A 16,638-nucleotide genomic window follows, 5' to 3' on the forward strand; every position below is an offset into this window, starting at 1 on the left:
TGAAACACAAAGCCTGAGAATCCAGAGGGCATGAGGCAGGTTGGCAGAAATCACAAATGATGGCTGCCTACGAAGCCATGCTTTTGGATTCCTACCTCTGTACAGAATCCTGGGGGTTTGTATAGAAACAAATGAGGGTGTTTACCAGATGCAGACTTTTGGGTTTGCATAAAGCTATGGTATGCACTTTAATATATAAATAGGGGTGCAAATAATAAATACTTAAGGGTTACACTCTTAAAAAAATAATTTCACATAGATACTGCATTGGTTACATGCCTTAGCCTTTGCCTCTAATTTGGCAATTTGAGCTTGCTTTAGAAGTGGGATGGGGGAATTTTTTTAAAAATATATATATATTTTTGAGAATGCATGGATTCTTTTATACTATGGAAGATAAATCTTCAAACTGAGCTACCATGGAAAATAAATTGCTTTTTACTGGCTGAATCAAATTGATATGTTATATGCAGAACATGCATTCTAGTGCTGAATGATAAGCTTCCGTTAGGTGATCCAATATCATGTGGAGATTCTAGATATTATGATCTTGAGCCCACGTACATGCACACAGTCCTGTGAACCTGTATAAGAGGTTCCAACCTGACAAAAGACACTATCAGACCAATTTATCTTGACCTTCACTGATTTATTCACTAACAGCCTACTCTTTTCCTTTCAGCATTTCCCTGAACACATCAGCCTAACACTGCCTTGTGTGTCAGATCATTGTGGAATGGGAGCTTATTGTTTCATGCTCATATCAGATTTTCTTTTATTTCATATCAAATTAGATATCAAAAGCAATGTGTTGTCACTCATATATCAATTGCATGATTGCTCTGCGTGCTTAGATAAGAGCATGTAGACAGGTATCATTAAAACAAAAGTTTCTGTTATGATGTAGTTGGGATATGCTTGATTTAGGAGAAACCATCAGTTGATGCATGATCAAATGGTTCTTCAGTGTTGCCTCAGTGCTCTGCCTTACTGTAAAAGTAAGTTTCTATACCTTATAGACTTATCCCCTGATTTTCTTTTTCCACATGGTGCCGAACAATACAGGTTTCTTTGGCTAAACCAGATACAGCAGTCCGGCAAAGTTTCCCTAAGGACAGCCCGGTCCCCCTGAGGAGAATACCAGCAACCAAGGCTGTATTACGCTGTAGGAGAGGAAGTGACAGTAAAAATGGCCATGCAACCAAAGCTGCTTCTCCTCAAAGAGCACTTCTGTCATCAAGCACTGGTGAGAAAGACTTTTGTTAATTAGTATCCTTGCATGGACTGTTCACTGAGAGGGCATTGCAATTAGCATGACTTGAACCTGTGCTTGCTACATGTTTCCTGCAGGATAGCATTGACTTCAGGTCTTCAATGTGCATTCAACCTGATGGTGATTTACAGTGTAAAGTGCTTCATTCAGCATTGCCTGTGTTGACAACTCATGGGAAATGTGTTTTGTTACCTGATGCTCCTGCTACAAACTGCAGTTAGTCAACCCCACCCCTTCTCATTTTCACTCTTCTTACTGTAAAATGTACATTTGCATGGGTGTCTTATAAATTCCTCAAGAGTACTAAGCTCTCTGTCTCTTCAGCCCTGTTGCTTGCAAAAGGAAAAAGGAAGGTTTTCTGCCGTTCGGTTCTGAAGTAGTAGGTACAGTTCTTCTTATCTTGGGGCTTGCCACATGACCGTGCAGAGAATAGCAGTTGGTGAAAAGTGCCCAGACTACCATAAGAACATAAGAAAAGCCTTACTGGATCAGATCAGAGGTCCATCTGGTCCAGCACTCTAAACACATGGTGTCAATTTGCCCAGGGCATCCCTCAGGCAGGATGGGGGCAAGACTTTCCTGGCCGCGCTTCTCCGTGGCTGGTGTATGCAGGCAAGCAACCTCTGGTGAAGGAGGTTAAAACAGTCATAGTAAACAACATTTTCCAAAACACCCAGGTGGGATGGGAACTTTGTGTGTGTGAGTGGGAGGGGGAGTTTAACGAATTTGTCCAGACCTTGGTTTCCCTCCTCACAAATAAGTGTCTAAGGAAGGAAGATACCACTGCCACCAAAGGTAATTTTCCCTTTGGGCAGAATAATAGATTTGGGGGTGGAGGTGATTCTTTGCTGGGCTTGTATTCCAGTAGGAAAAAAATAAACATTCTCCCCATAGGCTGCAGTTCTGAGCCTGTTGGGGGTCCAGAGCCTTTGTTTTTAAATGGATAAACAAAGTATTTTAAATGCATGCATATGTGTCATCTGGTTTGAGTCTCAGAAGAACTTATCATTAAATAAACATTTGGCAAGGAAGACAGCGATACCAGTACTGTTGTGGAAAACTTATATGTTCAATGAAAATGTAGCTGCATTATTTAATCTCTTCCTTTAATAATAATACTAAACTCCCCTACCCCAATGTTTAAATGTTTCTTAGCTCATCTCAGATGACTTATAATTCCATAAACTGTCCTAAAAAACCCGTTTCTCTAACTGTGACATGATTGTTTCTGGTTGGTAGCCATTGCTCATGAACCTGTGAGATCAATTAACCTGAGAAATACTGACTTGCTTCAGGCCACGCAATGCACTGACAGGGTTTGGAATCCAGTCAAGGACCACATCCAGGGGCAATGCTTTTGCTCACCCATCAGAATGTCTGATGGTCTACTGCCCCTGAATGAAGGCCAGTATTGGGAAAGAAGGGTAGCAAGAGTCCCAGCTTGGAGGCATTCTTATTTTTCAGTGATGTGGATTGCTGTTGTTTGTGCCCGCTCCTTGGCTGCAATGAATGCTGTCATCACCTATCTCACTGTCTTTGCATTTCTCCTACTAGAGTTGAAAAGTCTGGATATTTGGCCAGAAAGTTTCAACATAGGTTCAGAATAAATAGTGGCTTTATTTTTTCTTAGTCTTCTAAGTCGAGTTAGCTATCAAGTTGGTCTGGACATGAAAAGCTAACTTTGAATACAAGCCATCCTTTTAAAAACACGCTAATGACTTGTTATCCAGAAAAACCTGTTCTCTTAGACTGGCTTTCCCACCCTCTTTAAAACTAGAAACAATCCAAAATAGTATACTTGTCTTTTGTATAAGCATGGATATTGCTGCGTTGCAGAATTATTTTTATTTTCTTACAAGCTGCTCTTAAAGTTGTAGAGCTCTGTTGTCACTGTTGTTGAAAGAGATCTGACTTGAGTCTTTCATGCATACAAGAAAGAGACAGGTCTACTCCCCCTGGAATTTGTTTACACTTAAAAAAGGTGTTAGTTTGTAACCTGCAAGGTCTGTACAATTTTTGTGCTGGGCAAAGAAGGGAAAGTTATGGGCCCTGAATATTATACTTACAGCAGTTCCTGTCTTACATTTGGTGGCTGGAGCTGGCTTGAAGCTATAGCTGTTGGCTATTACTGAAGTGTGCCACCCCTGGCTATCGAAGCCCAAGCTGATTGTAGCTGATTGTATGAAACCAGTATATCTGCATCTTCAACCCTGCGAGGTAGAACCAGTTCCACAGCACCAGAGATATGATATTTATATTCCAGAGATCGCATCGCCACCCCATCACCCATGTTCCTAGGTTGTTAACTACAGTGAATTGAAAGCAGAAATGATAGACATGCAGGACACAACGTACTGTGTGCCTCTGTTATGTAGCCCTGCCAGTTCCTGGATGAAACATCCCAGGAACTGGCATGATGTACAAACCAAGCCAAAGGAAGACCTTAAAGAACAAATGCATCTATAGGGCAGCTTCCAAAGGAGAAAATTTAAAATAAACATCCCGTAGCCTCTGGGTGCTTTCTGCATGCACCGATTTAATATAAGTCTGAGTGGCAGGGGAGGGGGAGAGCCAGCCAGCGCATAGCAATGCAGATGCTATGCCTATGGCTGCCTGGCCGTGTCTGGGCTTGTCCCAGGTTCAGCCACAACTCTCAAAATGAGGCAGGTGGGGTGGTTGAATTTGTCACGGAAAGTCTCTCATCTGTCCTTGCAGCAAGGTTTTGCTACATTGCGGATTTGAGTGTTACCCAGAAGAGACTGGAGACCGTACAGGCCTGCTGTGGTGGTGCTGCCACTTTCCTTTGTGGTAATAGACAAGAAGTGTGCTTTGGCCCTGCAACCCTTGGAGACTGGCTGGGTCTCTGGACAAATTAATCAGGGACCAGTGGTCAGGCAGGCATTTCTCACCACCTATTTATCAAGCATGGATGGCATGGTGGACATCGCAGTGACTGCTTTATGGCTTTGGAGGTTGTTTTGATTGGAGACTGCCCATAACTCTGCTGTTAAAGGTTTTGCATCTGAGCATTAATCAGATGGCTCCGGATAATGATGGGAGAGTTTAAGTTAATATTTTCCATTTCAGGGCTAGCTCAAATAGTCATAGGCACTTTCTTTCTTATTTACTGCATATAAGTGGTGTTCTAAGCTTGTTCTTCTATATCAAGACAGTATTCTTTGAATCATATTAACAGGACAGATGGAATGATCCCATAGTCCTTAGACAGAGCCTGGAGACCCATGGGAGCCTTTGGATTCCCAGAGCTCCAGCCTTAGAGCTGGGGATCTGTGCTCTGACCCCTGCCACCACCATGCCCTGCTTGCAACCAGCTTGGAAAGAACCATAGAGGCTGCTTCTCCAAGGCTGCAAGAGCAACCTTGGTGAAGGGAAGTGGAGGACATTCCAGGGTCAAAGAAAGGATTGCATTCCAGTCTCCTTCCCTTCCTTTCTGAAAATTGGCCATGTAGCTGACTTGCAGGCAGGTGAAGAATAGGGGGAAAGATTTGTACTCCTCCCATCCTGCAGAGGATGCCCTTGAGTAGGGAGGGCTACAGACATCCCTACTGAATTGCCTGCTTAGTGCTGGAGTGAGGATTCTCCAACCCATGGACCTAATCTGGTCCATGGAGTCTCCTTGAATTTGGTCTCCTTGAAATACTGGCTGAGCCACTTCTCTGCAGTGAGGGGCACAGAATGCCGTGCCTATATCAGCACAGAGAAAAGCAAAATTGGTAAGATAAATACGTCATTGGGCATGCCGTAAATCATACTTGGCTATGAAGCATCTATACATTTTACAAGCCATTCGTAAGACAGCTTGACCCCTGACTTGGCAAGACTACCAATAGTATGCTTGTGCATGATCCATCCAGAGAATACCCATTGTTGGGTGGCTTAGAAATGGGATGGATGGATGTTTGGCATCTGAGTCACACTTAACTGAGTATTTTTCTTGTTTCTCCTGTCCTCTTTCCTCCTGCTGCTGCCACCCATGCCATATTGCCATTACTGCAGTAATTGTTGTGTACCACCAACCTCCTCCAGGAGATGGCAAACTGTGTCTCTAGTGGCAGTTTGCATATGTCTTATATGTGAGAGATTTTAGGGAACTAGAAGCAGAAGGCACCTGTGGTTCCAGCTTCGTATATGCTTGGAATTTGACAAGATCTTCCCCAGTGAATAAAAGAGGTCCATTTTGGAGATGTACTGATAACATAATTCTTTTTAGTCAGCTGTGATCAGGTTCTTTTTGAAGTCCTTGGTATAAACACTGCTGGTGTGAGGAAGACTATTGTTTCATTAGCATAGTTTTAGCTAGTGTCTCCACCAGAATGAACTTGGGAAGAAGCTGCTGAGTCAGCTCAAAGAAATGGTGAGGCTTGTTCAGCAAACTGTTAAGACGATGTCTGGAATGCTTTATGGGAGTCACATCAATATTTAAGGGATCAACCCATGCCCTATTTGCCAAACTCTTCTGGCGGGGGGCAGCCTGAAACAACCCCAGTACTCTCCAACATGCCATGGGCTCTAGGTTGATTTTGAAGCTATCCCCACACTTACCTTGCTGGGTTTAGGCAACAGTTATGCTCTGCACACATAATTAGACAAATTATATGGCATGTGCTTGGTGCATGTAGGGCTGGGGAAAGGAAGCTGCCATTGCTGCCTTTCCCACTGATCATCCAAACCCCAGTCACTGCGAGTAAAACCTTAACCGCTGTTCTTAAACAGTCTGGGTAGTTTCAACTGACTTGGGCTTTTGCCTTGCAAATTAGAATTCCTAAGCGGTTGGGTCTAGCCAGTAGGTAAAATTTTAATTTGCTGGCTGGATCAGACATGGAGCCCAAGGTATTACTGGAGAAACTGACCATCAGTCTCTGCTAAGCTTTTCCTGAGGGAAGGTCCTTGGAACAAAAGTTCTGTCAGTCCTATTAGAGCTTTCCTGTGTACCATTTAAGTCTCTCTCTTTGACCATCCTCTCCAAATATGCTTCCTGAGACTCTTCTCCATTAGGCAATATTGCTAGATAAGTTACACTGACTTGGCATTCTATTTATATGCATACCTCTTGCTTTCCTTATCCCCTTGTTCTAATTTCTCCCGGACACCCCATGAAGTTCTTTTTATATTTGACATTTGGGCTGTGTGTGGGGCTTTTAAAGGGATCTCTCACTGAACTGTTCCCCATCTGAGCAGCATGATTACTGTTTGTTTTTGAAGAAGATGAAGACAAAGAAGATGGTGATGGTGATGTTGTTTATGGACTATTATTCCACCCCATTAGCCAACAAGGATCCCTGGGTGGGTTACAAAATTAAAGAAAGATTTTACTTTGAGAAAGCAAGTCTAGAGCACCTATTTGTTTCTTTTCCTAAGCCTGGACTGAAGTACCCTGGCAGCAGGGCTCAGAAATCCTCAAATAGCTGGACAGGCTAGTCTGGGTCCTTTTTCCACCAGTCAAGAATGAGCCTCTCACCAGAGATGATGCTCCCATGGAACCACATAAAGAACAGTTCCATCAGGAGAAGTTATCCCCCTTTCTGATGTTTTAACATCCCTGTTTATAACTTTGCAACCAACATAGCAACAGGACCAATGATATGGACTGAATAGCTGTGTAAAAGGATTGTCCTAAAATATTGAAGTAGCTTGTGGCTTATTAAACAGCGGCTTCATTTTTCTCAGGGCATGATTTAGGACAGTGAAAACTTTAGCTGATTTGTTGTGTATCTGACAGGCTTTCCATCTAAAGACAAGGAACGCTTTATTGCTGCCAGCAGAAAAAAGTCTCTTCAGTCTTTAACAAAATCCTAGACAAACTTAAAAACTTCCCCTGTAGTCATGCTTTGCTCCCATCTGGTGCTTTAATTTCCTGAAAGTTAGAGAAAGTTCTAATTGATCCAAAATCTACTACTACAGTGGGGTAGTTATAGCAAAGGTGATGTTGGAGGTGGGGAGAAAAAATGTGCGCAAGAAACTAAACATTACAGGGACTGAATTGCAAGGCTTGTTTACATAGTTCTTCTCCCTATGATAAGTTGCAAACATGGTTCAGAAAACCTGTAACATCTTTATCGATGTAAACAGAAATAAGACCTTAACCATTTATGACCCACTTTATTAAAATAAAAACTATCAATTAGTTTAATTGCCATCATTTAGCAACCCCTTCAATGCCACATTTGATCTAATCTTCAAAGCTGCAAACAGAGAGCTCTATAGGATACATAAACTTTGTTGTCTGATAACATAAAAACAATCTTCTCAGACTGAGTAGGCATCAGTGGCAGACAAAATTCCAACTAAAAATTTATCTCTTGGAGCTCTATAAAGCAGACAGGATAACACATAATGAAGATTCTGTACTACAGAAGAACCACAAACACATAGATAATGTTCTGTTGGAGGACAACATCCCACCAAAATGGCTGTTTGCATGGTTTGAAAGCACAAAGCATTGAAGCCCCTCTGAGTTTATAACTGGGGATATTGACTAAATAGTTAGATCTAGAGTGCTCAGATTTGATTATACTGAGGAGCTGCTTTAACTTTTAAGATTAAAGATCTAGCAATATGTCCAAATTGTAGGTACACCCCCAAAGCTGAGCATTATTGGATGAGACCTCTAAAAGATCATCTGGAATGGTGTATCTTTGCATGATGGCATTGAAAACATCAGAACACCTACAGTCTTTACAGACTTGAGAGTGGTCTGTTGGGTAATGTGGAGTTGGTAGTGTTTAATAGGCTCAGAAGCTAAGCAGACTCATTAGTCTTACCCTTATCTTGATGAGGCTGATACCGAGATGTCAGTTTGTATCGAGAGTCCTTGAAAACCTAAACTTTCCCAGTGACTTCCAGGCTATCAATTTTTTATAGCAGCAATTAGCAAGAGTTTACTGCTAGAGTTTAATCAATTTCAGTTGTTTGTGACTTGCCATTAAACCCCAAAGCATGAGATAGATTAATATTTTTACATATGTCATGAAGTTCTACCTTCAACCTGCCTGGTTTGAAGCATGGGTGGGGAGAACAGTATGCTTGTGAGGTAATTTGTCATCTCCAAATATCTACCATCTCTGGGAAAAAATGTGCATCTAAATTTGGTTACTCACCTGTTCCTCTAGGTGGTTCCTCCCATCTTATCATTCCTCTCTCTCTGCCTTTTGAGGTGGCAGTGTAGACCTTGCAAGTGTCATGATTAAAGAATGGACATTTTCTCCACTGGCTTAAGTAGCTTTTTGGGTTCCAGGCAAAAAGCTTTATGACATTTTTTATAGGCTGTGGGCTGTATTCATTTTTAGCTGAATTTAAGTCCCATTCATTTCATTGGTCTGCTTTGTATAGGACGAACACTGGAAACAATGTTTTATTTCTAAAGCTTTCTCTGGAGGACTTAACCTCCCTCCCTCTTACCTGTGCCATGGTATAGGTGAGTATATATATTTTTCCACCAGGAGCATGAGATCAGATTCTTCCTTTACTTCATGTCTGTAGAGTGGTGAGGATGTTAACTGATGCCACACTGACTTCAGAAACAGGCAAATGGCAGGGTCTTTCTTTGAGGCCACACTGACCTTCTGTGATTCTTGGAAAGCCATAGTGCTTCTTGTTGCTGACACCTGGTTTGCATGTAATGATGAACTGTGACTCAAACAACCACACAACCGTGAGTGAAACACACTGCCTGCCATTCACTCATTACTCCTGCTTGCATCAGTTTTCATAAATATCCCAGGAAATACTGTGCTCCTGGGTTGCTTAATGCAATGTCTGAATCTGGAACTTTTGAGTGGTTGAGGGACAAATAACCCAGATTTTAACCTATGATTCTTTGTTTACAAAGGAGGAGGCAAAGTGTGTGGGAGGCAGTTCTTGCTCATTCCACCTTGGCCCCACCAATCTGTGTGTTAAAAACCCATGAATTGGCATTACATGCAAGCCAGGTCTGAGTCTTATCACAGTGGGAATGAGCTGTCTGTCTCCTTCTCAGCTGTGGAAAACAGGACTTATCCTCTCAGTTCTGCTTGTCTCAAGCTTAGCATAATGCCTGTCTCCGCTTCCAGGAAAAGGGCAGGTCATAGTGAGAACAAATACTGCTGGTTACCAGGGCGAGCTATGTTATGTCGATCCTTGCATCAGACTCTGCTCAGGTTAAGCTTCATTACAGTTTAGTTGTGTCCCATTTCTGCCTGTTCACATGTTCTGTTTAAACAGTGGCTGCAACTAGAGCAGACTTTACCAAACTTGTGTGTCTGTTAGAAGGAGCTGGTATGTAGCATCACTAAACCAGGATGCATAGCATGAAGACACAGATCATGCATCCACGGCTATGAGAAACTGGGTTGCTCTCAGCTTTGTGGCTTCATATTCTTCTTCCTCTCACATTTTAGTGAATTTGGAGAGTTGTAATCTCCACACTTGGTTCTTTATGAATACAGTTCTCTTATGTTGCTATGCTTTTGAGGCAGGGCTCAATTGGAGGAGTTGTTTTGAACTTAGATGATGCCTACCCAAAATGTAAAACTTTATTGGAGAGTTGAATATGCTTACTTTTTTCTATAGCATTTTCTAACGCATACAGTATTTACAATACTTACCTGTTATATCTACTGGCAAATGTGTGATTGCATTATATATTGACTCCAGAAAGTTGAATGGCTGGTGTTGAAAGTTGATTTTTTTCCCAAAGTAGCATGCTGATATGACATTACAGTATCTATTATTGAAACCTGTGGTGTGTGTTGGTGATCTTTGGGTGCTTTCCTCCTGGGACCAATAGCAGCTTTAGGAGGGATTTTAGTAAGGAAAGGATGAATATCCCCTCCCAGTGCCACACTCCCATTCCAGATTGGAAACCTTTTCCTCTGCCAATTTTTTCTTTTTTAAAAACAGGAAATTACACAAATGTGATCACACATTTACCACATCATCCTCTTCTATTCAGACACATTATCTGTGTTCTCTGCTAACTATTCAGCCCATTGTGTTCACTATCTACAGTGTTTATGCTGGTTTACTTGAAGAAAAGCTGGTGGCAGTGGTGGTGGGAATAACAACAGTGAAATATCAGTTTATCAATTACATTCAGGCTATTTAAACAGGTAGTTAATTAGTGCAAGTTATGTAGCAGAGCTATCTGAGTTGGTACCCTATCCTTCACTGCCACCTTGTGTTGAGGAAAGCAACAGCATTGTGCTGTTGTGCAAATCGGTTTATTTTATTTTTTTGCCAGATATGTGTGATTTGTGATTCTAACTGCCTATTTCAGATGACATGAAGCTTTTTGCTGACTGACTTAAAATGAAATCTAGTAGCTGATATTTTCTAGGAACTAAGAAACTTTAAGGCTGTGAAATACTGTAATTCCTACTGATATTCCCTGTTCAGGCTGCAGAATATTTCCTCATGCTAAAGCTCTTAAAGATTATATAAAGCTCTTGGATCTGCTCTGTATCTCTACTAGCAAGTTTCTGGGATGGTTATGCAGAAATTATGAGTATGTTATCAGTATGGTTCAGCAGGGGAAAGCCAGAAAAGTGTAGAGACTGAAGTGTTGGACTTGCACAGGACAGACTTCTAATCAGTTTCCTGTACAACCATAAAATGAATTAACTTCTAGCCACCCCACAGTATTTATGAGGGTGAAATGAGACTCCCCATTTATGGTAGCCTGGGCTTCTTGAAGAGAAGATAGTATACAATATGGTAAGTACTGGTGAGTGGTGGAGCACACCACATGGAATGCCTTTGTTAGGGCATTTTTAACAGGTCTCCAGAATCACACTGGTTAGTTATGTGCAAACGTAGCATCTTACACATTCCAGCTTGCCTCTTAGACATGCACATCTCTGTAAGTATTTCATGGTATGGGAAATAACAGCCATGTTTCAGTTAATTGCATTAGAGATCTCTGTTTCTTTACATATGCAGCAGTATTGTTGTTGACTTTCCCCCTTTATGCTGGCAGGGGTCGAAACATTTTCTCCCAAAGGAAGGCTTGTTTCTCTGAAAACCACACCAGGATTTTGGACCAGTTCTGGTAAATCACTCCCCAAATCGAAAGTGCCCATCAAAGGACCAGGGTTTCGGAGAACTTCTAGCATCTCTTCCGTCAGCAGCACTCAGAGTGACCAAAGTACTTGTAGCAATCATTGTAAGTTGTCCTTCAGAATCAGTCTTTGTTCCCATGGATAATTCAAGAAATCTCTAAAGGACTTGTTTTATTTGCTGCATGAATGACACTGTGGCCTCCTTGAGATGTTTTTCTGCTGGATCAGAGTGTCCTCACTCTCTATCCTAGCTGATAGCTGGAAAATAAATATTAGAAAAGTCAAGGGTTAACTTGAGTCTTTAGATGTCTTGAAAATATATGTCCGTAGAAATGGTTTTGGAGTTTTACTTGCTTATACGGTAGCTTACAGGCTTTCCATAGACAATAGTATATTTCTGATTTCTCTTTTACAACAGGTGCTCTAATTTTCTTTGCCTTCAAATAAACTAAGGCTTACAAGCTTAGTTTAATGATTTCAAGCATTCAGTTAAAGTACTAAAGGAGTTAATGCTAAAGAACCCCCTGATAAAGTTAACAGTTGCCTGCTTCATTACTGCTTTGTACAGCATAAAATAAAGGAGAAAATGTAGAGATTTGGAGGCAGGACAAAGAATTGGTACCACATGTTAAAAATGCTCAAATGATAAAACCTCATTGAGCTGAGGAGGCAAAGAGCAGCACCGTTTTCCGTAAGGTTTAATAATGCTTTTTTCTGCACTTCCCTTTGCTTTTTGAAAATAAACCCTTTCCCATGTGCAAATTTTAAAGAATGTTCCTGATATTTAAATTGTGCCGCATGCAATTCTTCTACAAAAAGATTGGCTCTGCACTGACAGCCATGTTGGGCTTTTTTCTTTTTTTCTTTTGCTGTTCAGTTTACTACGTTGCCTGGATCACCTAAGGAGGTTGTAAATGCTCTGCTCATTTTTTTTAATTCTTGCTCTTAACAAAGGAAAGGTCTTTGCTTCATAACAAAGGACTTTTCAGATTAAGTATCCAATTGATGACTCTTTCTTAGCTTGATTTGCTAGTTGGCTTAATCTGTTTTGTCTCCTGCCTTGAAGCTTACAATTTTTTTCCACTCTAATTCACTAAGAGCAAGCGTGGGGAATACGAGAGGGTGAACATGGCTGCAGTCTTTCGGGCTTTGAGCTTGCTTTGATCATTTTAAATGACTATACCAGGAGGACTTCGCAGTTGCACAGAAACTGACTTTTCTCCTCATATTTTCACCAATTCTACCCTCACGCCACCGGCAGATTCAGGAAGCCACTACGATATTACCTTATTGACCTTGCTGGTAGTGGGATCTTACAGCTTTTGTATAATTCCTTTGTTAGCCACATTTACTGGGAGAAGAAGTAGGTGATGATCCTTCCTTTTTTTTTTTTTAGAAGGGGCAGCATGTATTGACTTCTTGAATAAATGGCATGCTTTTTAATTCTAGATTGTGCCTTTCTTTTTATTGTGATTTGGGTGGGAGGGAGGAATTGTTCAATTGCTGCCTGATAAATGTAAACCTGACCTGTCTTCTAAAGACATGATCAGTTCTAAAGAATATGTTGGTTGCATGCATTTCCAGCCATAGAGTTTTGTTTGCTTGGTATTTTGGACTTTTTAAAATTAAGGGTGCTTTTTTCCTCCCTCCCCCCTCCCTCCTTCCCTTCCCTCCCCTCCCCACTTCCCATGTCTGTGTATGGCTTTGCTCCGTGTGCTTTGGAGTCAGAGAAATTAATAGCCCATGGTAGATTCTACAAAATCTCTCACTGTCAAATTTCTGGGGCATTTTAAGGTCAAAGTAAGATGCTTGTACAATAAGGCTATTATAATTGAGAACCTTTAGATAAATGTAAAAAGGCTATTTCTTGAAAACACTAAATGCAGGAAAGCAATTCTGCTGCTGTGTGCTAAATGCTTTGTGTGATTCCCTTTAAAATTTGTTTGGTCCTGCAATATTTCTCTGTGTGACATTCAGCCTGCACCCTCCCTCCCGGCACCCCCCTTTCTTAAGGAAATTCTCTTCCTTTTAGGAAAAATACAAGGAATGATGGAATTAAAACTGGGTTTATGTTAGAACTGTTTCTGCGCTGTGGTCAAGCCTGGGTCCTCAAAAATAAAAGCCTTAACACAATTTAATGTGGAATCCATTGGGAAATCAGATAAGGAGGGAAGGAAAAAGTCTGCCCTCTGCCTTGTGCATATGTTACATCACAATTTTAAGTATTGGCTAGATTTTGAATTGAACATTAAGTCCATTGTGTAGGAATGACTGTATGCCCAGTAAATACAACACTGAATATTTTTGTTAAAAGATCTGGTATCACAGTTGGGATTGCACTGATAAAACAATGAATGTTTGCATTCATACATTATAGTAATAAGCTAATTGAATATATCAAAGATCTGCTAAGCAAGTGATGATTAAATTGGCAAGGTAAACTAAAACAACTGATTTAGCATTATTTTATGGCAGGAGTACACAATAACTGTAGCCTAGAGAGCTCCATTGGGTGTCTGTTGCCGTAGCACATAGGGGTGTACACATCCTCACACACTTCATCTCTTGCACATACTCCACCCCACTCCACACATCACAACCTGATTGCCAAAAACAGTGAGACAAATTGCTCTAGGGGTGGGCTCCCTGGTTCCTTCCTAGAGCATCCTCAGAGCATCTTAAGGTGGAAGGGAACCTTCAAGCACAGCTTTCTAGGATGCTGCAAGGACACTCTCTAGGAATGAGGCTTCTGTAGCAGGAACCATTAGGTCTGGGGTGCTAATAAATGCTGAGGTCTTTAAAATGGGTTTTCTAAAAAGACACTGACATATTTGAAGACTTGTGGTGGTTAAGGATTATGAGAAAGAGGGTAACTGTTGAGCGAATGTTGCTTTATTTGACAGAGTAATTTGTTTTCTGCTTGATTTGATGCAATACTGGAATGCTGTAGCCATCCATAGCTAGTCTGGAGAAATACATTTGCAGTATGTTGAATCATCTGTGTAAGATGGCTTTAAATAAAAGTTAACAAATGGAAGTGTACAATTTTGAAAAAGAAAACAGGAGGCATACTTAGTGGAAATACTGCAGAAACAGTTGGGTAGAATACAACTGCTGTATAATGCCAAGGGCTATATTGAAGAAAGTAATGTTATTTGCAACTATTTTAAATGTTAGAGCCGCTGTATATATACAGACAAGGCCTGTATCACTATCTCCATTTTCAGTAACATTTGACAGCTATTGGCCCATATGAAAAGGCAAGATAAACATGATTCCAGGGCCTGACCTCAGGTAGGACTTGCTAAGCATTCATGATATGGATGCTGAAAGACAGACATTAACAGCCAGCTGTAAAAACACAAGGACCAGTTCTCTTTTGTAATGTGTAGAGCAGCTCTTAGCTACATACAAAATGCAATGTAATTTTCAGAAGCTTAGTGGATGCCATTCCATATAATCATATCCCATCACATCCTGAAGTGGGTTTCCTTCTGCTATGGGTATTGCATGCTGGCAATACCCATAGCTGTGTTTTTAAATCAAATTTCACCACCATCCCATAGGATGTCCTAAGGAATGAGATCTCATTATGCTTCTGTGTTCAGCATAATGTCCATCCTTGTATTAAATTGTATTTAAATATAAATATTTAAATTATAGGGTTTCATTTAACACTGTCAGAGAGAATGCTAAAAGCAGCTGGCATAGTGACATTTTCTTCTGTACAGATGCTGACCTTGTTTGACACATGTGGCATCTGAGATAGTCCATGTGGAAGCTTTCTTAGCTGTCTACAAGTTCATTGCTCGGGGGTGGGGGGTTGTTGTAGTCTTCCTCTAAAGCTCGCAGAGCGAAACTCCCCACCCACCCTTTCCTGCTATTGCAGTAATTTTCTATTGCTTTCTACCAAGGTAAGTGGCAGTGGTCCCACACAAGGACATAGTCATATAATAAAGTGAATGGGCTCTTCAGCTGAGCATTGCGTGGATAGTGAGCACTCTCTGACTTCCTTGGATGGTGGTAGTTTCTCCAACGCAAGTGGCAGGAAGCTAAAGTTTAGTCAGTTGGGCAAACATCTGATGTCGAAGGGAAATTTAGATTTAAAATTGAATATTGAGGACTATCGTTAGGAAAGAACAGTCCTTGTACTGATTAGCTGCTTCACTGTGATGTGAGTTCAAAATAGATTTGAAACATTAAAAGTTACTATTCATGGAACTCATGCACTCTAGATTCCTTTAAACATGGTTAAGGAAGTGAGTGGATATGGGGTATGGGAAGTGATATGGGGTATGCGATGAAAAATTGTCTAGTGCATTGAGACAAAAATTGATTTCAAGTTTAAGTTTCACAGGGAGCAAAACTTAAAAGTTGATTTCAGAAGGTAGCCATGTTAGATCTGCAGGGTATTTTCTGCCTTGGCTCCAACTTCCTCTTTTCCCTTCCTTAACAGAGCTTGGGGCACATAGCCAACCAGTGATTGTTTTCTTTTTTCTTTTCATGGACATAGGGATTTCTCAACAGGAGGTTAAAATAACTTTAACAAATTTGCCTTGTTTAAAGAGGAAATTATGTGGGAGTGTGATATGGATAAGCATGTAAATGGGATACACAGAAAATACTGGAAACTATCCAAGATTAGGCATGCAAATAAGCATGGACATAGAGAGAAAGGAGCCAAATTATGCTTCTAATAAATAAATGGACAAGCAGAGGAGCAAAACCATTAGGCAGAGTCAAAGGAAGATTATTAAGATATAACAGTTTTAGAAGGAAGAAAAAGAAATATGTAGGAAGAATAATTTTAGAACTTCATTCAAGAGTGCAATGCAAATGCATTTTTGTCTGTACCCTCTTAGTCCAGACAACAGTCCAAAACTGATGATTAGAATGTGTGGCACCATTGTGATAGTGTCTTAGTTGCATATGCAAGTTGGAAAAAGGATACTCCTCACATAGGTGTGTGAGACTGGTGGGGAGGACTAAATATAGCAATTGCCATTGTATGCCCAGCTCACTAAAATTAATAGAAGACTTGGAATTCTCTTTCAAGCCTTGTAGGACCAGATATTGGGGTTATCTTATTAGTGTAAGAAATACTGGATGTAATGTGTCCATTTACAACCATCTCAGGATAACACTCAATATACCTGGTGAAAGGGTCTCTAATTCATGGAAACTTATACCATAACAGTGTGTCAGTTTTTAAGGTGTCATAGACCTCTTTGTTATATGTTGTATTCCACATTAATGCAGCTTCAAGAATATATTAAGGGTGAAATCCCATGCGTGACTAGACAGAAAAAT

At 40.7% G+C, this 16,638-nt stretch overlaps 1 protein-coding gene across 3 annotated transcripts in view; it reads left to right on the forward strand.

Annotated features, from left to right (window-relative positions):
• The window catches only part of MTUS1 (microtubule associated scaffold protein 1), a 110,203-nt gene that overhangs the window by 26,908 nt on the left and 66,657 nt on the right, over positions 1-16,638 (forward strand). For all 3 annotated transcript variants that reach the window (XM_044455759.1, XM_044455758.1, XM_044455760.1), the window contains exons 3-4: positions 1,066-1,246; positions 11,247-11,432. In XM_044455759.1, the coding sequence (XP_044311694.1) occupies positions 1,066-1,246; positions 11,247-11,432 (367 nt within the window). The remainder of the gene's footprint in view (positions 1-1,065; positions 1,247-11,246; positions 11,433-16,638) is intronic.

The sequence above is a fragment of the Varanus komodoensis genome, unplaced genomic scaffold (assembly GCF_004798865.1).
Source record: "Varanus komodoensis strain SLA01 unplaced genomic scaffold, ASM479886v1 scaffold8, whole genome shotgun sequence".
In the NCBI taxonomy this organism is placed as follows: domain Eukaryota; kingdom Metazoa; phylum Chordata; class Lepidosauria; order Squamata; family Varanidae; genus Varanus; species Varanus komodoensis.